General features: G+C 36.5%; 1 protein-coding gene across 2 annotated transcripts in view; it reads left to right on the top strand.

Moving 5' to 3' along the window:
• LOC112397951 (UPF0061 protein ETA_18310-like) overlaps positions 1 to 23,528 on the top strand; it is a 27,843-nt gene extending 4,315 nt beyond the window's left edge. The window contains exons 3-19 of one of the 2 annotated variants that reach the window (XR_003002894.1): positions 76 to 204; positions 1,475 to 1,539; positions 1,654 to 1,710; positions 1,798 to 1,896; positions 2,082 to 2,149; positions 4,664 to 4,751; positions 7,207 to 7,276; positions 8,031 to 8,103; positions 9,568 to 9,651; positions 10,445 to 10,574; positions 13,755 to 13,799; positions 13,912 to 13,993; positions 14,095 to 14,187; positions 16,092 to 16,171; positions 17,032 to 17,079; positions 20,177 to 20,256; positions 23,236 to 23,284. Coding sequence is in view for 1 of the 2 variants with exons in the window: in XM_024742285.1 (XP_024598053.1) it covers positions 76 to 204; positions 1,475 to 1,539; positions 1,654 to 1,710; positions 1,798 to 1,896; positions 2,082 to 2,149; positions 4,664 to 4,751; positions 7,207 to 7,276; positions 8,031 to 8,103; positions 9,568 to 9,651; positions 10,445 to 10,574; positions 13,755 to 13,799; positions 13,912 to 13,993; positions 14,095 to 14,187; positions 16,092 to 16,171; positions 17,032 to 17,075; positions 20,177 to 20,256; positions 23,236 to 23,358 (1,410 nt within the window). In the remaining variant the exon portion in view is untranslated. Of the gene's footprint in view, positions 1 to 75; positions 205 to 1,474; positions 1,540 to 1,653; positions 1,711 to 1,797; positions 1,897 to 2,081; positions 2,150 to 4,663; positions 4,752 to 7,206; positions 7,277 to 8,030; positions 8,104 to 9,567; positions 9,652 to 10,444; positions 10,575 to 13,754; positions 13,800 to 13,911; positions 13,994 to 14,094; positions 14,188 to 16,091; positions 16,172 to 17,031; positions 17,080 to 20,176; positions 20,257 to 23,235 lie in introns of both variants that reach the window. The other variant, XM_024742285.1, reaches the window with a different exon arrangement.

The following is a 23,528-nucleotide window of genomic DNA, read 5'->3' as shown; positions in this document are numbered from 1 at the left end:
CAAGAAGTTTATTTTCTCAAAAACTATTAAAGGATTACTTAAGTTTGTAAGAAGATTTTTCTTTTCCTGCCTCAGCAAGTGCTAGAAGATATTTTGGACCTTGATTTATCTGTCTCAGAAACAGATGATTTTATCCAGCTTGTAAGTGGCGAAAAGATAGTACTTGGATCCATTCCATTGGCTCACAGATATGGGGGCCACCAGGTAAGAGTAGCACCAATATCACTTCCTTATGCAAATATAAACAGCTGGTAGAAATGCTATCCTATTGAAGAAGTTATTTTGCATTAATTTCTAATATTAGTGTATTGAGACTTCAAGATGTTTCTAAAAGAATGTGTCATATATAGATTAGCTGATATGATTTCTTGTGCTTTTCTTGTGATTTCTTACATTCAAAAGCTAGGGCATAAGTTTCTCTAATGGAATTGAGAAAACTGGGGCAGCACAATATAACATTTCTGTGATTATCGCTAGAGAATTCATTCAGTGGAGTTTTGGCAAGAGATTTAGGCAAAGTCAGGCCGCACAATGAGTCAATATAAAAGCCTCGGAAGGGCAAATAGAATATAATTTTGCCAGGATAGCTGCAGAACATTTGTAGAACTGCTAGAAATTAAGTCAGGATTAATTGGGGATGTTACCCATGCTGAAGCAATTAAGAAGGCACCTTCTAGAAATACAGCAAGACGTTGAAGCAAGTTCAATGTGTGGAATCTGATTTAAAAAAAAGAGGAAACACAGAACCAATTGTTGAAATTGCTGTGACTTTCTTGTGAGTTAAAGATTAATTGATTAATTTAAGAGAATAGAGTGATGTTTAACTTAGCAAGTAATTGTTGGCAATAATAATAATTACCATCTTTTGAGCACTTGGGTGGGTTGGACACAGTGCAAGGCATTTTGCCTATATTAACATTCGTTCTTAGAACAATCTGGCAACGGTTTTCCCATTTTACAGAAGTGAAAGGTCAGTCTCAGTGAGATTAAGTTACTCAAACAAATTTCCACAGCTAGTAAGTGGCACAGCTGGGAGCTGAACACCACAAACAAATTTTAACAGAAAAGTTTGGAAACAGTTAATCGTGTACATTCAAAAGCAATTTTTTCAGGTACAGTATGCTCCTGGTTTTATATTGTATGCGTATAGTATAGGCAAATGTTCTACTAATAAATCATTCCTAGTTCCTGTTCTGGAATTAAATAGATCAGTTCTCAGTATTCTACACCTAACAAGCTTGAGCTCAGCTATAAGATGATGAAGAAATTAATTATATGTCTTAAATTTATGTTCTTTAAATGAATTTCAGTTACGTCTTATGGATTGAATTTTATTTTCACCTTTATTCAGGTTGTTGATTGTTATAATCTTAAAAATGCACTATTCCATTTTCAATATTGACAAAGTAACTTTGATTATAAATTACAATAAAAGCTTTAAAGGTTAATAAACATGAATAATTTTTCCTTTTAGTTTGGGATATGGGCAGATCAGCTCGGGGATGGAAGAGCCCATCTTATTGGAATTTACATGAACAGGTACTATATGTTTTCTTGAATAATAGCTTTCCTGCTATTGTTATAATATTATTATATTATTATTCTGCTAACACAAATCTGCTAATATTTAGGTTTTTTTTTTTTTTTTTTAAGGCAGGGTGAAAAGTGGGAGCTCCAATTAAAAGGCTCAGGAAAAACCCCATACTCCCGGTACTTTTTTTTTTTTTTAGTCATCTAAGTAAAAACTGGTGTTATCTTAATTATAACTGAAAATCTTTTTTATCATATTACCCATAGAAATGGCGACGGCAGAGCTGTGCTTCGTTCCTCCGTGAGAGAATTTTTGTGTAGTGAGGCTATGTACTATCTCAGAATTCCCACTAGCAGAGCTGCAAGGTAATTCCTCTATCCTTGAAGCTAACTTTCAGGACCGCATCATGTTATCTCCAGAAATGTGTCAGTCAAGTGAGCAGATAAACCCCCCAATAGCATGATTTCTCATCATTTCTTATAGTTTTAGTTACTTCTTGATAGCTTGCTAGAAGTACAGTACAACTTTGTTTGATTCTCTTACCTTTCAGTCTGGTTGTAAGTGATGATGCAGTTTGGAGAGATCAGTTCTACAATGGAAACGTTGTGAAAGAACGAGGTAATAACAGTTCTTAGAACACTTACATAAAATTAGACTAAGTTCTTCAGGAACAACAGAAATTGGGCATCTTTGCAGTCTTCTTAAAACATGACCTGGGGATCTTCGTGATGTAATTTCAGTGTTATGATATTATAATAGAATATCCTTTCCCACACCCTTACATCACTAATCCATCCTTTTCTAACAACAAACTTCTGGGAAGTTAACCTGGGAAGTTTATGAACAGCCAGCAAAACATAAAGCCAGTGCATGAACATTCATATACTTCCTTCCCAGGAGACCCCCTCAGACTTTACCTCAGATCCCGGTTGCTCTTACTTCATGTTTACTTCCAATAAGTTCGGTTAACTTTTCCTTCAGCTTTTAGTAGGTCAGAAATAAATTAGAAAGGGGATGAGAAAGTGCCATAGAGCAGTGAAAAGGGAAGAGCGAGAGAAACTTGACTCTGAATCTCTGGAGAGGCAGGAGCCCTGAAAATCAATAATAAACATATTTAACTATTTAAAATGCAGAGCTATTGAGAACCGCTGACAGCCCTACTTGCTTTATTGGGCCCCTTGGACATCACTGTGTTACGGGCCAGCGTTTTGACTGCTGTTTATAGTGATTCAACGAGAGAACATTTTATGTTCTTCATGCTTTGGGAAAAATATGTTTTGATAAGGTTTTCATAATAATCCCGCTAGAGTATTCATGTTTAAAGGAATTAAAGGTTATTTATCTTTAAGGCATCTCTCTCTCTCCTCTTTAATATTATCTGGATAAAATGCATACTATTACTGCACGTGGGGCTTTAACAGCAATTTAGGTCTTTTTGTTTATGGTGATTGGAAATGAGATTCCGATCACAGACTGTTGATATGATGGGTACAATACTACTTCTACGTCTGTGACGTGTACATTGTTAATGTGAATTATTTTTTGGCCGCGCCTCATAGCCTGTGGGTTCAAACCCAACCAGGACCTGGTCGGGATTGAACCCAGGCCCTCAGCAGTGAAAGGGCAGAGTCCTAACCACTGGACCACCAGGGAATTCCCTGTTAATCTGAATTTTGAATTAGATGGTTCAGAAACCAAACTTAATGGTTTCAAATTATCTCAAGTATTTCTCCTTTTTAGGCTGTTCATAGAATTTCCACATCTAAGTCATATACAGATATTTTGATTGTGCTTTTCCCTAATATTTGCCCAGCAGACACTGTAGGAAAAGAGCTGGACAGGCAAAAAGAATATGTGAAACCTCTAGCCGGCTCTGTGGGAATTGATTTGTGACTTTGGGCAAGTCACATTTTCCCCCTGTTTCTCCAACTAAAAGGAGGGGTTAGATGAGATGACACCTTCTATGTCTTTAAGTAATGACATTCAGTGATTCAATGGCTATTCATAAAGTAAACATTCAGAATCATCTATTGAGCTCTTTTTTTCTAAGTGAATGTATTTTTATTGCTAAAAAAAAACGCATGAAAATAAATATTCAGATTACTAGCGTGAATGAGTCCTGACTATATGGATAATTTAGTCAACCCAGAAAATACTAATTAGCACTTTTCTGTGCACACCACTGGACTCATCTCTGGGGGTCCAGGAGTAATAAGTATATACCGTGGTCCCTGGTCTTAAGAAACTCAGTCTTCACAGACACTATAGCAATAGTGTCTATAGCAATAGACACTATAGGCTCCATAGCAAATGAATAATAAATAATCTGAGGTTAGGAAAAGGGCAATCCAGTTAGCTTTATGGAGGAAGTGGGAATTGACTTTGAGCTCAAGATTAGAAAGTTAGCAGGGATTTCAGTAATGGGGAGAAGTGGGGTTGGGGCAGGGAGAAGTGCACAAAGGCCCAGAGGTAGCAGCGAGTATGGTGTTTCATTGAAGGACAGCACCAGCAGAGCAGCAGCTTTGTCATCTGGGATAGACCTCACCTTGACATGGAAACACGTGTCAGTACAGCATTCCTTATAAGAAAAAAGCGTGAATTCATTTACTAATTGTATTACTAATGTCTACGATCAGAACGGAAGGCGGAAATAGAAGGCTACAAACAATCACAAAATGCATAGATTCACTGTATTTCTTCATATTCATAAGTTAGAACATATGCAAATTTTTTAAATTGAAGTTAATTTCCAATTAGTTACACAAATGGAAGTCATGTACAGGGACTGTGCCACAGAAATATTCCACTAATTCTATATTTCAGGGTGAGGTACAGGGAAAAGGTCACAACTGAGGAGACAGTGGGAGCCTAACAGTTTAACCAAGTAGCATCTCACTAGGCTGGGGCCTCAGTATTTCTGAAGGTGTTGTGGTTCCTCACATTCTAACTGATTCAGGCGTAAAGAAAGACAGAAAAATCCTTGACCCTTTCTAGGATGTAAATTAATTGTTTTTCTGATAAATCCAATCACTGTATTCTTTTTTATTAAAGTCATTTCATTTTAAAGAAAAACATATGCTGTGTTTCCGTAGTTTAAAATAGTTTATGCTAAAATAAATGTTTCTTTTCCAGGTGCAGTAGTGCTGCGTGTTGCAAAATCATGGTTTAGAATTGGATCGTTAGAAATTTTGGCTCATTATGGTGAATTGGATTTACTAAGGTTAGAAAACCATTTTTTCCAATGGTAGAAGACAACTGAAAGAAATGCTTATTTATGTGCTGTGAAGTTAAAATATTTTTGGTTTTCTTGTAAGTAAAACCCAAACTTTCAATTAATAGATATTTTCAACACTTGCTGTGTGCCTAATATCGTGTGGGTTTCTATGAGGCTAAAAAGAAGGGTTTAGACCCAGTAGACCCTTTTCTCAAGGAATGCTTTTATCTAGTGTGCAACCCAGTTGGAACTGAGGGCCTCTGTGCTACCCAGACACCTGGGTGGAAGTGACTCAAACTCCCCAATTCTGCAATTCCCTTCCAAGTTCTGGGATTCCCAGGATGCGTCCTCTGTCTCATATGTCTTCTTTCCTGGACTCTGGTTTTGACATGTGTGTGATGCCTGTTTCATACTGGGTTGACCCAGACATGAAGCTCAGTCCCTTCAACAGGACAAAAGCAAACAAAGAACAGACTGAAATTGCACAAAGCACTTAAGAACAAATCTTACTGGAGATTTCTTCAGGGAAGACAGATGAATGGTTCCTTCAAAAGAGCAAAAGCTCTTCCCCTTGTGTCATGCAGTATATCTTCCATCAAACTCTGATGCCTTGGTGCCTGTGGAATCTGTACTCACAAAGTTTGTCTTCCTCAAGCCAACTTAGCAGGATGTTTCTTCAAACAAAAACATTTACTCCCGACTTCCCTGGTGGCGCAGTAGTTAAGAATCCACCAGCCAATGCAGGGGACGCGGGTTTGAACCCTGGTCCAGGAAGATGCCACATGCCGCAGAGCAGCTAAGCCCGTGCGCCACAACTACTGAGCCTGTGCTCTAGAGCCTGCGAGTCACAACTACTGAGCCTGCGTACCACAACTACTGAGGCCCACATGCCTAGAGCCCGTGCTCCGCAACAAGAGAAGCCACCGCAGTGAGAAGCCTGCACACCACAACAAAGAGCAGCTCCCACTCACTGCAACTAGAGAAAACCGGCGCTCAGCAACAAAGTCCCAATGCAGCCAAAAATAAATAAATAAGTTTTAAAAAATATTTACTCCTTTAAGAGGAATTCTGTTTCCATTTGTTAAGAGCATACAGTTCTAAAAAGCCATTAGAATATATAAGAAAAAAATTCTCTTAGACAAACCAGAATCATTTGGAATATGAATCCTACACTGTAGGTATCAGCTTAGTAAATCCAGATACCTAGTCCACGGAGAGAATGGGGAAAGGGAAGTGAACGCGCAGAGCAGAGAAGTCATCACCATTGTCATGACCGTTCTCTGAGTCTTTTTAGCAAATGTTTACTGAACTCAGGGTCATCCCAGCTTGTTGAGAGAGAGGTCTCCTCTCACTGGGCATTTTCACTTCTCATTTGCTTTTTTGGGTCACTTCTGCTCAGATTCACTATGTCACTGAAATTGTTCTATCTGGTGGTCATAGTTCAGTTATATGTCACTTATCTCTATGACATTTGATGTATATTGGTGAGCACTTTATCCTTAAAATGACTGGACTGGCTAACATGACTATGTATGTATGCCTTTTTGTTTCCCAAGTGCCTGAAACAATTCTCTAATCCACTCTAAACAAACTCACTCCTACTGGACTTTAATAATTCCCAAGTCATATCTACAACCCCCAGTTATTTTCAGGATTCTCTCTTATCCAATGCAATAAACACTAGTATCAATAGTTACTCGACTCATTAGTCAGTTAAAACAGGGAATTAAACATACGATACATGTACAACTTAAACATTTTAACTTCAAACCTTGGCCAATTTGACATCTTATTTGTGAAACTTACATGACCTTCCACACATAAATAATCATTCTCTGCTCTGTTATCTTTATACTTTTTATATATTTCTATTATTGCATGTATTATATGGTGATGTTATTATTTCTTCAGATGTTCTTCTCCCCTAATAGACTGTGTGCTCTTTAATGTCTGGGTTTGGGTCTGTCATTCTTTTTCCCTGCACTTGGAGGTTCTCAATGGATGTTTATTGAATTAATCTGAATTTGTAACATAATAAGATGGCATCTTAGAAACATATTTCCAGTTGTGACTGGTATTAAGGAACTATTTCTCTATGGCTATTTTGGGAGTAAAATCTTATTTTACTTTTTTTTTTTTTTGTGGTACGCGGGCCTCTCACTGTTGTGGCCTCTCCTGTTGCGGAGCACAGGCTCCGGACGCGCAGGCTCAGCAGCCACGGCTCACGGGCCCAGCCGCTCCGCGGCATGTGGGATCTTCCCGGACTGGGGCACAAACCCGTGTGCCCTGCATCGGCAGGCGGACTCTCAACCACTGTGCCACCAGGGAAGCCCTTATTTTACTTTTTAAAATTATAAGCATGCATCTAATGAATTCATGAATGTCAGGAGTGGACTGAGATGACTGGATACTCAATACTGTATTCTGAGGAACACTGATGCTATCTCCCCTTTATCTCTAGGATGTTATTAGACTTCATCATACAGGAACACTTCCCCTCAGTAGATGTCAAGGAACCTAACAGATATTTGGTAAGTTTTTTAAAAGAAAGGACAATACTCTGTTTTCTGTCATTGGCCGGCCACCATTAGTGGTTACAACTTAGCACTTAAAAATCTAAAGTTAAAAAAGGAAATGTAGAGCATTTTGAACATTTTGTTAAAGAAAGAGACAATGAACCACCCTGTAAACAAGACATAGATAAGGAAGTTGTTGTTTGAAAGGTATCTAGAAAAAGAGAACAGGTGCGACTACATCCTGACTATATACATTACTTTTTGAGCAGCATTTGTAACTTGGTCACATACACTGTTTTCTCACATGTTGGATATATACGTATTTCTATAGTAGTAGTTCTAAAATAAATACATACATAATAGGCAAATGTGATTTTCTATTCTTGTGGAAGGTTTTTGATCTTCATTAACTTTTTCTTTCTTTTAACAGCCACAGAGAAGGAAATTCCTTTATTTTTCTTAGTGACTCATTTCAAAATTTAATAACGCATTTTGCTTACATTTAACTCCCTGTGCTGAATTCCAATGTTTTTCCTTTTCTTATTGTACATGAAGAAAACCTGGTCATAATACTGCCTGAGCCTTGTATATATTATTTCTGGATCAATAACTCTATGTTCTTCCATTGTTTTCTTACACGTACTACTTTCCATCTCGTTAGTCATCTTTTGGCCCACCTTTGAGAACACCTTTTCATGTTGGAAATCGGAAGATCCTAAAAGAACATATGTTACTGAAAAATCTGAAAATTTTCTAAATTTCATTTTAGGATTTTTTTTCTACTGTGGTGTCTGAGACGGTACAGCTTATTGCCTTGTGGATGTCTGTTGGTTTTGCTCATGGTAAGTTATCTACTGACATTTCACGCTTCTGATAAGAAAGTAGAATTAATTTGTTGAAGCAGAAGACTTCTTTTCTGTGTATTTCAAAATATTCCTGCCAATGAGCAGGAATAACATTTATAATATATGAGTTTATTTTTAGCAAGAGAGAAACAACTTTCTCATGTTTAAAATGATTTTGAACGGAACAGATACACAAAATAGAATAAGCGTACTCGACCCGTTGATGTTGTCACTTGTTAAAGCTTTTTAACCTTGTGAGTATATATTATATTAGGTCTTTTAAAAGCTTTTTAAAAAACCATTAATCATAAAAGCACTACATGCTTATGGTAAAGAATTTAAAATATACAGAAGTGCATGTGAGTTCTGTTCCCCAGGAGAATCATTATTAACCATTTTATCTCAATTCTTCTAGACTTTTCTTCGATGGTATTCATATATCCCCTACAAAAACAGTAGGGCTGGCTTGTGTGTGTCTGAAGCCATTCACTGTGTGGGGTTACACTGGAAAGAATATCTGCCTGAACTAAGAATAACTGTCTTAAAATAAAAGCAAGTCACATATGTACTAAGGTCTCTAGATAAATGCCAAAGGGGGATCCCACATTGTAAAACTTCTTGAAATCTGCTTTAATTACATCCTCGCTGGGTCTCACTGTGGTGGGTAGGGTGGTGAGCAGTGGGGTGTTTCAGAGGTTTTGCTGTTGTGAACTGTGCGGCAGTGACCACCATGCATTTATATCTTTACATTCTCGAAGGTGAGTTTCTGAGGATAAACTCCTGCAAGTGGACTGGCTGGATTCGAGTCTATATATGCACTGAACATTTTGATAAGCAGGGTCATCCTGCTCTAAAAAAGGTTGAAACTGTCTACACTGGACACTGTTGCCACCATGCCCAGCTATCCTATATTGGGCTGGTGTATGCATTCCCTGCCTCTCTCCTGCCTCACACTCCGCCCCCATCTATGACCCCCTCCCCCACCTAGGAGGTCACACTCCCTCCCCACCCACTGCTGGTGGTCTGCAGCTAAGGACTGTTATGGGGTACATATCCATACTTTTACCTTTTCCCCCTCTCACAACCTTTGAAAATTAATTAATGTTGTTTCTTTAGTAGTCTCAATTCCATTCCAAATAACATATATTCTTAAATAAATGCTAGAAATTCAGGATAAATGAGAGGAGCTTTCATTTCTTGGACCTTTTGTTCCTGTAGTATTTGACATCTTTGGTTGTGGAGGAGGTATACAACGAAAGGCTAAATTTAATTTTAAAATACAGTTTTAATATATATTAAGCTATTTGACTTCACCAGTTAAACTTTCAATTGATAATTGTTTCATTTCTAAAACAAATGCATTTTCATGACCTTTCCTATTCTGTATAAATTTTATACAGTTAAAAATGCTTTATCATTTTATTGTCATGTTTTGGGCATCTTTTATTGTTGTTGTTTTAGGTGTTTGTAATACTGATAACTTCAGTTTGTTATCCATTACAATTGACTATGGTCCATTTGGTTTTATGGAGGCCTATAATCCAGGTATGTATGATTTATATGTATATTCTGTATTTCACTAAGAAAATTATCACTGGTTTATTTTAGATAAACCATTATAGCTAACTCAGTAGTGGGGTGGTAGAAAGAATTGGGTTCATTCATAAAACGGTCACTTTATGTGCTACTCAATCCTCCAGGTGCCACAGGGATACAGTATTGAGTCCTTTGTGGTCTCTGCCTTCAAAAAATGACATATTAGAGAAGATGACATGACGGGAGGAAGGGAATGTGTTGTCAGACAGACATGGGTCTGAGTTCTGGCATCTGATCCTTAATCTGTGCCCTTGGATGAGTAACTTAACCTCCCGCTTTACTAATCTGTAAAAGGATCAGAGCAGGCTTTGTGGGGGACATGCTATCAAGTTGGAGTTTGAAGTACATGTGTGATAACCTGGAAATCCTTGTAGGTTAGAAATGTATTCCTCTATTAGGCAAATAATCATATTTTAAAAGATTTTCATGTGCATGGGTATTAAGTATTTACATTACTTTGAAGTTAAACGTTTAATGTCAGAAAGATTTTTATCTAATATATATACATTTATTAAGTTTAAACTTAAAAATGAAGAAAGAGGGACTTCCCTGCCGGTCCAGTGGTTAAAACTCTGCGCTTCCACTGTAAGGGGCATGGGTTTACTCCCTCGTCAGGGAACTAAGATCCCTTATGCCACGTGGCATGGCCAAATAAATAAATAAGTAAATAATTTGTTTAAAAAATGAAGAAACTATTATAATTATCCCCCCTGTAAAGCAACAGTATGTTTGCTCTAAACAGATTTTGTACCAAACACATCTGATGATGAAAGAAGATATAAAATAGGAAATCAGGCTAATATTGGAATGTTTAATTTACACAAGTTGTTACAAGCTCTAAACCCATTACTGGATCCTAGGCAAAAGCAACTGTGAGTAAATCCTAAATCTACTAATTAAATCTGTGTGAAAATATATCTGTATAATGATCATGTTTTGAAAAGCAAGAAACATTTTTAAAACCGTACTATTTAATCTTTAATAACAAAGGCTTTCAAACTATATATATATGTGTGTATATCTATTTTTTTTGAGGGGGGTACCACTTTGGCTTTTTTCCATAGTTATCAGGATAAAGTGTTTTGCTATTTATTGCTTTTTAGGTGCTGTGAAATCATGGTTTATTTCTTCTTTGATCCAAGGGCTATTTATCACTGTGTTTCTGAATTCCTAAGTAGTTGGGCTTATTTTGTCCACATTTTTACGATCAAAGAACGTGTTTGGTAAAATCTAGTCAAAATGTGTTACAGTTTCTTTATGGTCCAACATAATAAATTTTTGTACATATTTCATGATCATATAAAAATGGGCACAAACGTTTTAATATATCAGATTGAGTGTATTGAGTATATTATTCAACTCTTTTATGACTCTGTTTATTTTTTTATCTATTAGATAAGTTTGATTCATAAGAGATGTGTATTAAAATCTCCCATTTTAATTGTATTTTTAGCAAGCAATTTTTTCTAATTGTTTTGAATTTGTGCAATATGCCGTTATTGGTACATACTGATTTTTTTCTTATATTTCCTTCAGAAAATGTGCCTTTTATCCTAATACAGTGACCCCCTCTATCCTGATTAATACTTTTAGCTCTCAATTTCAACTTATCTGATATTAATATTCATGCTTACTTTTGTTGTATTTGCCTTGAATCTCACTTTATTTTTTTTTATCTTTATCACATTGTTTTAAAGTATGTTTCTTACAAAAGTAAACAAAACATAGCCAGGTTTTAACTCAATGTGATGGTTTCTGATTTAATAGACGTATGTGGGCTTTTCACATCTATTATAATAATTGATTTATTTTATTCCTTCTCTCTTACATTGTGTTTTATTTTACATGTTAGTTTCCCCCTATTCTCCTTACCTTTTTATGATTTGAGGAGCTTATCCATTCCTCTCCAACCCCCAACTTTGATTTGGAAACTACTGCATCCCCCACCCCTCATAGTTATCTTGTTTTTCTGCCACTTTCTCTACTGTTATATGAGAACAAGTTTCCAAATATTTTCCCTCACTAAGCTCCTATTTGCCCGTTGTTTTCCCCTCCATCCCAATGAGACCTTTAGAATGCTTTTGTTTTACCTCTACTTACCCAACTGCTACATTTTGCTAAGATAGTTTAATATTTTGAATTTCAGACTGTTAGTAGGTTTTCCCTTGAAGTATCTCTCTTCTATTTTGAGTCTTCGCCCTTAACACTCCACTCCCCTCCCTGCATTTCTAGTCACTTTACTGCTTACTAACATTGTTTTTATTATTTTTTTAAAATTCCGTCTTGAAGTCTCTGCCTTGATTACTTTCTTAAGTATTTGACTCACATGGGGTATATAGGTGATATACTTTCTGAAATCTTACGTAACCATTAATATTTTCATTTTACTCTGATTGAGATGTAGGATATTAGATAAAGTATGGATTCAGTTGCTTGTAACAGAAATCCCAAATAATAGTGGCTTGAACAAGAAGGACATATATTTTTCCCTCACATAAACGTATGGTAATTCATGTTGGTAATTCAGGGCTGGTATGGGGACTCAGTTGTCTGAGTCCCAGACTGCTTTTAGCTTTCTATGCCACCATCCATTGTCTGTGGCCCTCATGGTCTGAGATGGGACCATCTATCACATCCATATTCTAGGTAGGAGCATGGAGAAGCAAAGAGGCAAGTCCTCAATATTGAAGGACACATTTCAGAATTTATACACATCACTTCCCTTATTTCGCCCTGGCCAGGACTTAATCATATAGCCATATACATGTAGTGGCCTTATACTGTATCAACTTAGCTAAACTGGTCGAAAAATGCCCTTCCCTGTTTGGTCATGGGTTAGGTTGGCCACAAGAGAAATTGCCAAGATCTGGAAGGCAGAAGAGAAGCAGCAGTGTTTACACCCAGAGGGCTGGTATAGGGTTGGGCACTACTGCAGCTCACACGCCTTGTCAGGGGCTGGATTTGAGCAGAGGCTTGAAGGAGTAACAGGAGCAGCCACAGAGATATGTGGGGGAAGAGTGCTATAGGCAAGGGAATAGCCTGTGCAAAGGTCCTGAGGCAGGAGTGTGTGTGTGTGTTTAAGGAACAGCATGAAGTCCAGGGTAGCTGTAGCAGAATAAGCAAGGGGAAGAGTCATAGGAGATAAGGTCAGGAAGGTCAGGGGAGTGGAGCTTCAGAGTGTGTTGAGCATCTGTATAATTTAAAATACATTAAGAATGTTAAGAAATAGACAATTTGTTTAAAAATGGGTTTAAGGTTAATAACTCTTTAATTTTAAAATTTTTATGAAGTATTTCACTATTTTCATACATTCAGGCAAATAAAATGTTATTGTATTGGGTGAAGTATCTGTAATGCATTATTTTGGGTCTAAGATAATTTTTAAAATACGCCAGGGCTTCCCTGGTAGCGCAGTGGTTAAGAATCCGCCTGCCAATGCAGGGGACATGGGTTTGAGCCCTGGTCTGGGAAGATCCCACATGCTGTGAAGCAACTAAGCCCGTGTGCCACAAATACTGAGCCTGCGCTCTAGAGCCCACATGCCACAACTACTGAAGCTCACGCGCCTAGAGCCTATGCTCCACAATAGATAAGCCACCGCAATGAAAAGCCTGCGCACTGCAACGTAGAGTAGCCCCCGCCTGTCACAACTAGAGAAAGCTGGTTTGCAGCAATGAAGACCCAATGCAGCCAAAAATAAATAAGTAAAATAAATAAATTTAAAATAAAATACACCAAAAAAAGCCATTTATATAACTCTTTTGGTATTATAAAGACATATTAACATTTATCCTATAAGCTAATTGTATATAGTCATATTTCAGGAGTTACCTGATTTGACCTGTACTGTATCCAAATCTTTGAGACAGTAAATTTATATTGACAGTTTTCTCTAAGGTATGATATACAATTAAATCACTAAATCAGAATCAGTAGTATGTAATCGAATGCTATTTAATGTATGAGAAGGTTCACTTTGTTCATGTAAAATGTAATTCAAGAATGTTAACATTTAAGCAAGGTTTAACGGTGCTGTCTTTTTTCTCCCTCAGTGCTGCTCAGATTCTTGAGGGGTATCCCATTCTTTATGATACAAGGTTTGTTGTTTGTTTGTTTGAACACATATTAGAGCATCCTGCGTGGTTTGAGGGCAATTCTTAAAACAGTGAGAAATTTAACAACAAATCAAATTGACATTTCTCCTTTTAGATTTAGAGAATTGTTCAAAGCCAAATTGGGATTACTTGGAAAAAGCAAGGGTGATGATGATTTAATTGCATTTCTCTTACATGTGAGTTTATCATTTTATCTCTTTTTCCTGATTAACATTTGAATGACTATTCCGTATATTCTTCAACAATTGAGGTTGCTAAATGTAAGTATTTTCATTAGCTCATGGAAAAGACAGAAGCTGACTTTACAATGACATTTCGGCAGCTCAGTGAGATCACTCAAAGCCAGTTACAGGAGCTCAGCATTCCTCAGGTATTAATTTGTGACTTTTGGCTTTTTTCTTAACTCAGTTTTCTTTAACAGATTTGTTGAGGCATAATTTACATACCCTAAAATTCTACTCATTTTAAGTGTACAAGTCAATGATTTTTAAATAACTTACAGATTTGTGCAGTTATTGCCACAATTCAATTTTAGAACAATTCCATCACTCTGAAAAGATCCTTTTTTGCCCATTTGCAGTCAATCCCTTTTTACTACTTCCATCCCCAAGCAACTACTAGTCTACTTTCTGTCTCTTTGCCCTTTCTAGACCTCCCCTGTAAATGGAATCATATGGTATGTGGTCTTTTGTGTCTGGCTTCTTCACTTAGCATATTTTTGAGGTTCACCCATGTTGTAACCTGTATCAGTGGTTCTTTCCTCTTTATTATTTTTAAGATCTTTTAAGTACGTCTTAAGATATTATTATTTCCTCTTTATTACTCCCTTGTATGGATGGACCACATTTTGTTTATCCAGTTACTAGTTGACAGACATTTGGGTCATTCCCACTTTTTGGCTATTGCGAATAAATACTACTATGAACATTCATGTACCGGTTTTTGTGTGCACATATTTTCATTTCTCTTGGGTAGATACTAGGAGTGGAATTGCTGGATTGTTTAGCAAATTTATGTTTTAATTTTTTAAGAAACTGCCAAGCTGTTACCAAAATGGTTCTTCTTAATTCAGTTTTAAGAAAGGTGTTGCCTTTTTTTTCAATACTGATCTGCTACATTTATGGAATAATATGGGTATTAACCAGAAGACTCCCACTTATTATAGATTTTTAGAAACATAGCTCTGTTTATAAGGTGTAAGTCTTTTATATTGCATTGTTTTTATTATTTTTCAGATGAAAATCTAGGCATATTTTTAAAACTTTCAATTTCTTCATTATATTTCATGACTTCTGTGTTAACTAAAAAAATTATTTATATATAAAAACTATTTGTGTATAGTTCTCACAGGTATGTAATTGCCATAAATTACAGTTTTAGGAGTGATTTGAATAAAAGAATGTCTACCTATTCAGCAAGAAATCCAGCAAAATGTTAACCAATAAGCATCTCTGATATAATTTAAAAATTATTAATGAACTATCAGAACTAATTATCATTTAATGTGAGATTTAACATTTAACATTAACTGAGACAAAGTAATGTTAAAGTGATTTGAACGAGTTCTTGACAGATGTTAATATTTAAATTACTGAGTGTTGGGAAAATTTGAGAGAGATCATTACACTTTTAATCATTTTAATAGTTAATTTCTGTGTCTTCTGAATTTCAGACCTTTTTAACTCCCTAACTCTTAACTAGAGCTAATAGCTTATTCGTGTTCCCTTAGCCTTTATGTATATTTCTATAACACTTCTAAAATGGCATTGACTTATTTGTTTACACACTTTCCTTTTTAAAAGCAGTAATTATGTCTTATTAATTTTTTTATCCTTCCCAACTAACATAGTTCCTAGCACACAGTTGACATTCCATAAATATACGTTAAATGAATTAATAGATAACTAAATAAAACAGTTACAAATTAAATTTTTTAAGTAAATTATATATTACGTGAGTTTTCCCTATTTAAAGGAAGGGTTTTGATAATGTAAGTATTCACATGTAATGTCTATTTATAAGAACTATGTATATTTTTTATTTCTCTTAAATCATGCCATTACATGTATCTCCATGAATTAGAATTTGAGTTGAAAGTTATATAAAGAAAAGGAAAACATTATTCCTTTTTAGTACTACTTCTACTTGAAATAGAGAACCTTAAGAGAAATCTGGATGTTATAAATTATTGTTAAATACATAATTTAAGGGACATGAAGTTAAAATAAAGTGAACAAATATTAATAAGCAGTCTATTACTGTATTTTCTTCTAGCAATTCTGGGCACTGAAAATGATCTCAAAGCACAAACTCTTTCCTGCCTGGGTGTCCCAGTACCTTTTGAGACTGAAGAGGTAAGGTAACCTCATCACTTCTTGAGAAAGCATGTAATATATTACTTTAGCATCGTCAACCCATCAGATTCCTCACTTCCTTTCCATTTTTCAACATTTCCTTTTTATTCCCGGGAAGTCTGCTCTGGCTGAGGAGTGTCTGGTAACATCTCACCCACGCAGAGAGCACCCTTCTGTTCACCTCAGCTTTGATAAAGCCATTCCCCTGTGTCCTGAGCCCAAGTCTCCCAAACCTTGAAGCTCTGGAGAGAGAGCTCCCCAGGCTTTCATCCAGTGTCTATAAATTGTCACATCTCATACAATCGTCAGAAGTTACTTTGCTTTGTTAACTGTCACAATGAATCGGAAGCAACAAACATGAAAGAGTAAAGAATGTAGGTAGTGGTGGCTGAAGGGAGAGACAGGAAAACCACAGGACGCGCAGGAGCAAATAGCCTGTCACAGTTTAATGGCAGCTGAGGGCTATTCATAAAGATGACCCTGAGTAATGAAGAACAAGTTAAATTATTTTCAGAAAACTATGTTTTAAGATAAGGAAAGAGAGGTGCCAGATGGCAGGCGGACTCTCAACCACTGCGCCACCAGGGAAGCCCAAGTTTAGATATTTTTTTAGACAAAAGTATTTTTTTAATTGGTAAAAATAAAAATTTTGGTATTATCTAAAATAACGAAATAAGGTAGTATTTTATATATTGTTTAATCAAACAGGATTTTCTGTCTTCCTTTCAGACACTGATTCAATGTGATTTAAAATTTTTTTTTCAGTATTTGTCTTGTGAAATAATTCTCACCCTTTTGGAAAAACGATATGATTTGGGGAGACAGTGATTAATTCTGTTCTTTGTTCTGTTCATTTTTAGTAACGTGAATGATTCAGATTCTGAAAGAAGAAAAAGAATGACAAGTAGGTAATCCTTTTGATTTTTTCAGCTTGAAGGATTATTACATAAAAGCAACAGGAAGTAATTACTGGAAGTAATTACTCCCAGTTTTCAAAACCTGGAAAACTGGAAGTAATTACTTGAGGGAACTGGATCTGTTGTTTTGTTTTTAACTACAAAAACTCTAGATGAGTGTATTTTAGTTGAGTTGAAGTGTCATATATGAGCCTTTCTAATTTCAGATGACTTTTAACTTGATTATGATAGCCCTGCTTTCAATAAGTTTGCATATTGATGTTAAAATAATATGGCCTTAAAAGATGGTGGAGAGACAAGGAAGGTGGTGTGGTTTATGGTGGAAAGAACGTGAGTTTTGGAATCTGACAGATGAACCTCATCTTGCCACTTTTTTGCTGTATAATATGAAAGATATTTAACTTTCCAATTTTCAAGGCCCTTAGCTATTATAAAATGGGCATATTTTGCAGGGATGTTGTAACGATGAGCAATAATATATGTAAGTTATCTTGTTACAGTGCCTGGGCCATAATATACACCTAGTAAATGGTAGTGCTAAAAATAAATCACCTTTATATACTGCTTTCAGTTTACCATGTGACTTTACACTTGGCTTGGAGAAGAAAAAAAAAGGAAGTTAGTCCTTTTTGCAACATGGGTTCTAAGAAGATCAAAGAAGTTAAGACAGAAGTACTCAAGTCCTGGAGTACTCTTACCTTACTTAGGACTGGTGTGGAGAGCTAGTGTGTGTCATCAGGGCGGCTGATCATTTGATGAAATAAGAATGATGCTAATACTCCATGTTAAGTTAGAGGATGAGACTGCTTCTTGACTCAGGACACTATTGTAGAAATAAAAGCAAGCTGAGTTTTTACAAGGAAATGAGTAATTGGTCTTTGGGGCTTAGCATGGATTTAGCTGCCAGCCACTTATGTTCATTGGTGCAATCATACAGAATTTATAGGCCAGCTCAATATGGACTATATCAGCAATTAAGAGAAAAAAGAAATTGAGAGAAGAAGATGTCGTGGCTGTCTTTAGGATTTGGATTTGTTTGGTTATGACAGGATGGATGAGATGGTAAGATGAAAGACATTTAGTGAATTCAAGGCTGAAGCTTTGAATTACTTTAGAGAAATAATAAATGCTGAACAGTGTACTCTCAAGGAAAGGAAAAATTAATTTCCACAATGAGCAATGGGAAAAAGTTCCAGATGAGATTAAAAAAATGTACAGAATTAGATAACCTCAAAGAATCCTATGAACAGATCTACAATTTTCTGATTTCAGGTAGTTTGTATATATCAACACATAATTTGATCCAAAGTACTTCTGCTTGCAGCTACAAGTCCCAGCATATTTTAACAGTATTTCGTTGCCAGGTTTCTATAAAGTGTTGGTGAAGTTTGTTAAACTTTTAATTGGGTGACTCCACTCTCCCTCTGCCTAAGTCGACTGCTTCCAAAATTTCCCTTGCGTGTCAGTTTCCTTTTCATCTAAGGATTATATATATTTATTGGGTATATGTGTTTTTATTTTAAAAGAGTTCTGCATGAATTCTTTACAATTTGGAAGATGCAAACTTGTAGAAAGAATAAAAAGATTCCCATCACTCAACCACAGTTGCTATTCACTTTTCCATGCGTTTATTGACACTTCTAGTCTCTCTTTTTCTGTGTATATTGATTAGGAGAAAATGTAGTAGTAATCATATTATGGTATAATTTTAGATCCTTCATTTTTCACTAAAAATAAACATTTCCCCTGACTACTTCATTCTTTATAATGTAACATTTTTAATGACTGCATAATATATCTTTGAAAGGGTATGTAATGTTTCACTTAACCAGTCCCCTATTAATAGGCGGTTTAAGTTGTTTCTAGTTTTCCTTAATATAAATAATGCTTTTTAATGTTTAAATTTGTTCCCATAGACTATATTCCTAAAGAAGTAGAATTACTGGGTCACAGGGCACTTGTATTTTAGATTATCTGTCATGTCTTGGCAGCTCTTTAAAACCAAGTCAAAGTGGAATTTGTATGTTCCCTCCATTCAAGTAACTCAGAAAAATGTTGTTGAGAATCACAAAACAGTGATTTCTGGAGTCCTCTCGGAATTTCTTTCAGGCCAGTGAGGATAAACATCCCCTCCTTTCCACCTAGTTGATAAATTATCTTGGAAAAGTCTCATCTCAAATAAAGACATACTTTCTGGAATGTGCCATTATTATAATATTTTTTTAAGATTTAATTTTATTTATTTTTGGCTGTGTTGGTTTTTCGTTGCTGTGCACAGCCTTTCTCTAGTTGTGGTGAGCAGGGGCTACTCTTCGTTGCAGTGCGTGGGCTGCTTCTTGCGGTGGCTTCTCTCGTTGCAGAGCACGGGCTCTAGGCATGCAGGCTTCAGTAGTTGTGGCACATGGGCTCAGTAGTTGTGGCTCGCAGGCTCTAGAGCGCAGGCTCAGTAGTTGTGGCGCATGGGCTTGGTTGCTGTGTGGCATGTGGGATCTTCCCAGACCAGGCATTGAACCCATGTCCTCTGCATTGGCAGGCGGATTCTTATCCATTGTGCCTCCGGGGAAGTCCCTATAATACTTTTTAGTATGAAAAAATGCATGGTTACTATAAAAAATATAAGTTTACAAAGAGTTTTGCCTGCATGTAACCTTTCCTATTTGCTCCTGGCAACAACAGCATTAAGCAGTCCTACTGAGTCAGACCTGAATTCTGTGTTTGAAGATGTTAAAAGCAGCAACTTTTTTCCTCCCTTCATTTGGGCTACAGGATGAATCTTCTACTTTCTCCCAGCTTTATAAAATGCTTAGTGAACTGAATATGGTGAAAACCAAATTAATGATGAAACACTGAAAAGAAAAATAAAACATAATATTGCTCATGATGTGAAAATACCGTTTTTCCTGTACCATAAGGTGATAAATACTGTATATTGTTTATCAACAATCAGAATGACTGATGCTAATTATTCTTCTCATTTGAGCCTCCCGGCAAAGTTCTTAAAGGTTATGTCATTTCAGTGGTAATTTCACATGGCCTGTGTCGACTTAGTAATTATTGTTCCATGATGAACTTTACCCTCTTGTTTAAGCTGTTAATCCTAGATACGTGCTGAAGAACTGGATGGTGGAATCCGCAGTGCAAAAAGCAGAAAGGAACGATTTTTCAGAGGTAAGTTGATTGACTCTTCTGGGCTTATTTTTATTAATTTAAAATGTATCATACTTTACGGGCTTCCCTGGTGGTGCAGTGGTTGAGAGTCTGCCTGCCGAGCCCCGGTCTGGGAGGATCCCGTGTGCCACGGAGTGGCTGGGCCCGTGAGCCGTGGCCGCTGGGCCTGCGCGTCCGGAGCCTGTGCTCCGCAGCGGGAGAGGCCACAGCAGTGAGAGGCCTGCGTACCGCAAAAAAATGTATCATACTTTAAACACCCTGATTTTGTTTGCAGATATGCTAAACCATACCTTTGCCGGCACCAGCTTCCCAGCTTCTCACTACCTGGTCTCTCTTTTTTTTTTAATCAGTGAATCATTTTCTCATATTTCAAAATTTATTCTTTAATGTGTTTAAAGTTTTAAATATTCATTTGATATCATATCTACATTATTTGAACTTCTGAGGGTCTGGTTCTGCTAGTCATTGTTTATGTTTAGGGATTTTGGATTTCAACCTCAGAAATCCAGTGAAGCCGATTTGAGAGTGCATATCTCCAGAGAAAATTAGCTTTTGCATCTACCAGGCATCTATGGCACTAGCAACCTGGGTCTATGAAATGAAATCTTGACATCCGGGAAGACGAATGCACTGGATCTATACACATCAGCTTGTATGAATCTCACATATAATGTTTGGCAAAACAAGCAAGTGGCAAAGGAATACATACAATGTGTTACCACCCCAATTTAATCTAAACATGTAAAATCATGTCTTTAGGGATATATGCATATATAATCAAAGTAACAAAATGAATAAAGATGATAGCATCTTTGGACAGTGATTGATTTGCAGTAAGAAAGAAATTCGAGTTAGGGAAGGATATTCAAGGCTTCAACCATATTGGAAGCATTTTATTTCTGAAGCTGAGTGGAGGATACACAGGTACTTGTCATATTATTCTGCATACCTTCTTCTATGCCTCAGATATTAACTAGTTAATTGTTTAAAAATGCATTGCACACAGTGTATTTCTTAGAAGAGGAATAGCCCCCAGCACTCTGGCTGTCGCTCTTTTGTCCTACACTGGAACAGACATTATTAATGATCGCGGCCCCCTTTCTCTCTCAAATGGGTCACAGCCTTAGGATCCTTCTACTAGTATTTCTACTAGCATGCTGTGTAGTCACTACCAACTGATCAGAGTGGGCACGACAGAGAAACTGTTTTTGCTATTTCTAATTTGGAACTTGCATAACTTTACATTTCAGTAGTTTAATTAGCCTGACAAATCTAGGTTTTCATTTTAGAAAATAAAATATTTTTAAGTGTAATCTTTTTAGGGTATTAAGGAAAAACAAAGAGAAGGAAGCTAACTCAGTATTTATCTTTAGATAAATTAGTCTAAGCTGGGGAAACTAAACAGTGTTTAATAAGATGTTTTTGTTACCTTGTTTCACCTTCCTTCCCTCTCTTTTGTTCCCTCCCTGTTTTCTCCCTTCCCTCAAAATTATATTTGAGTAAGGATGCAGTGCCCACCTTGGGTGGGGAGGTGTCTTCCTAGGTCCAAGTAAACGTTCAGATTCATAAGACTATTACAGGCTGCTTTTGGCCCCCCCTTAATTCAGAAAGATACAGGACAGAAACATAGCTTACCAGCAGGGCACCATTAGGTTCCTCCTTTGCAGGAGTTGTTGAAGCATCCACGCAGGCAGGGAGGTACAGCGGTAAAGCTCAGGTGCAGGGGGACACGATCCACACTGGGAAGATGCAGGGGCAGCCCTGGCTGAAAAGCTGCATGTTCTACAGAAACCAGTATCTCTTCTAACAGCTCCATGGGCATAGTTTCCAACATCCCCACAGTAGACCTGCCTTATACCGTGAGTCCCTACACCAAAGAAAGTCCAACACATTCTATCAGGTGTTTACAGTTCTCCCAGGACAAATGCTATTTGTCAGTCATAAGCCGTGTTGTATGGTGATACAGTGGACATACATATACCACCTTATCAGGTTACCAGGGGAACAGATCCAGAAAGTTAACTAAGGGTTAAATTCTCATGCAGGAAAAGAAAAAGATCTTGTTAAACTTTTAGACCTATAACTCTTTACACATACACCTTGTGTTTACATTCCTGCATCAAACATTTCTTGAGAATTCACCCTCTGCGAGTTGCTGTGGAGAAGTATAAAAATCTATTCAGGGAGCTTTTAAACTAGTAGGTAAGATTACATAGGTATAATATTTATTATATATACTTCTTAAATGGAGGTATAGTTGAAATAGAACATTTTGTTAATTTCAGGTCTACAACATAATGATTTGATATTTGTATATCTTGTGAAATGCTCACCACAGTGAGTCTAGTTAACATGTCATCATACACAGCTACAATTTTTTTTTCTTGTGATGAGAACTTCTGAGATCTGTTCTCTTAGCAACTTTCAAATATACATACAGTATTATTAACTATAGTCACCATGCTGTACATTACATCCCCACGACTTAATTATTTTTATAACTGGATGAAAATATACATTTTGATCCTAGAATTATTGCTGAAAGAGGTGTGTTTGTTGATCCCTCAGTTTATACCGTGGGACAAAATTGCAAATGAAGCAGTATGAGTTGGAATCCATGCCCTTGATTTGGAAAGAGTGTAAATCATTGACATCCTTTTATTTTTATAAATATTTTAGAAAATTATAATTCTCTTAACGCTGTGAAGGAATTTAGAAATGATCGGGAAATATATGTATTCTTTGTGAGGATGTACATATTCACTCTCCTGTTTCAGCAAAAAACTACTACTTAAGGAACTTTCTCTGGAATAATAGAAATTTTAAGTAACAGCTATAGTTGAAGTTTTAATGAAACATAAAATGTTTAAACATTTTCATGCACATTTAAAATTTACCTTGTCGTTTCAGAAATTTAGAAAATTAATAAGGGTCCTGATTAAGAGAATCTATATTTATCTACTTTAAATTGTTTACCAGGTCCATCTCCTCCAGCAAGTTCTTCGCCGTCCTTTCCAGAAGCATTCTGCAGCTGAGACAGCAGGCTATTCCTCACCTACTCCTTCCTGGGCCAAAGATCTCAGGGTTAGCTGCTCATCTTAATTTGGGGAAAATCAATTAAGGGATACTTCTATCACCGAACCCAGCACAGAATAATCTATTTGACAAATTCTTAATGACCACCTACATTTTCTTGACAATCCTGCATTTCATAATAATGGTTATATATAAAAACATTTTTTAACCAAATAAAGTGGACCTATTCTCTGGAA

The sequence above is a fragment of the Neophocaena asiaeorientalis genome, unplaced genomic scaffold (assembly GCF_003031525.2).
Source record: "Neophocaena asiaeorientalis asiaeorientalis breed wild unplaced genomic scaffold, Neophocaena_asiaeorientalis_V1.1 scaffold781, whole genome shotgun sequence".
NCBI classification, from domain to species: domain Eukaryota; kingdom Metazoa; phylum Chordata; class Mammalia; order Artiodactyla; family Phocoenidae; genus Neophocaena; species Neophocaena asiaeorientalis.
This window is presented reverse-complemented; position numbering and strand designations above follow the sequence as displayed.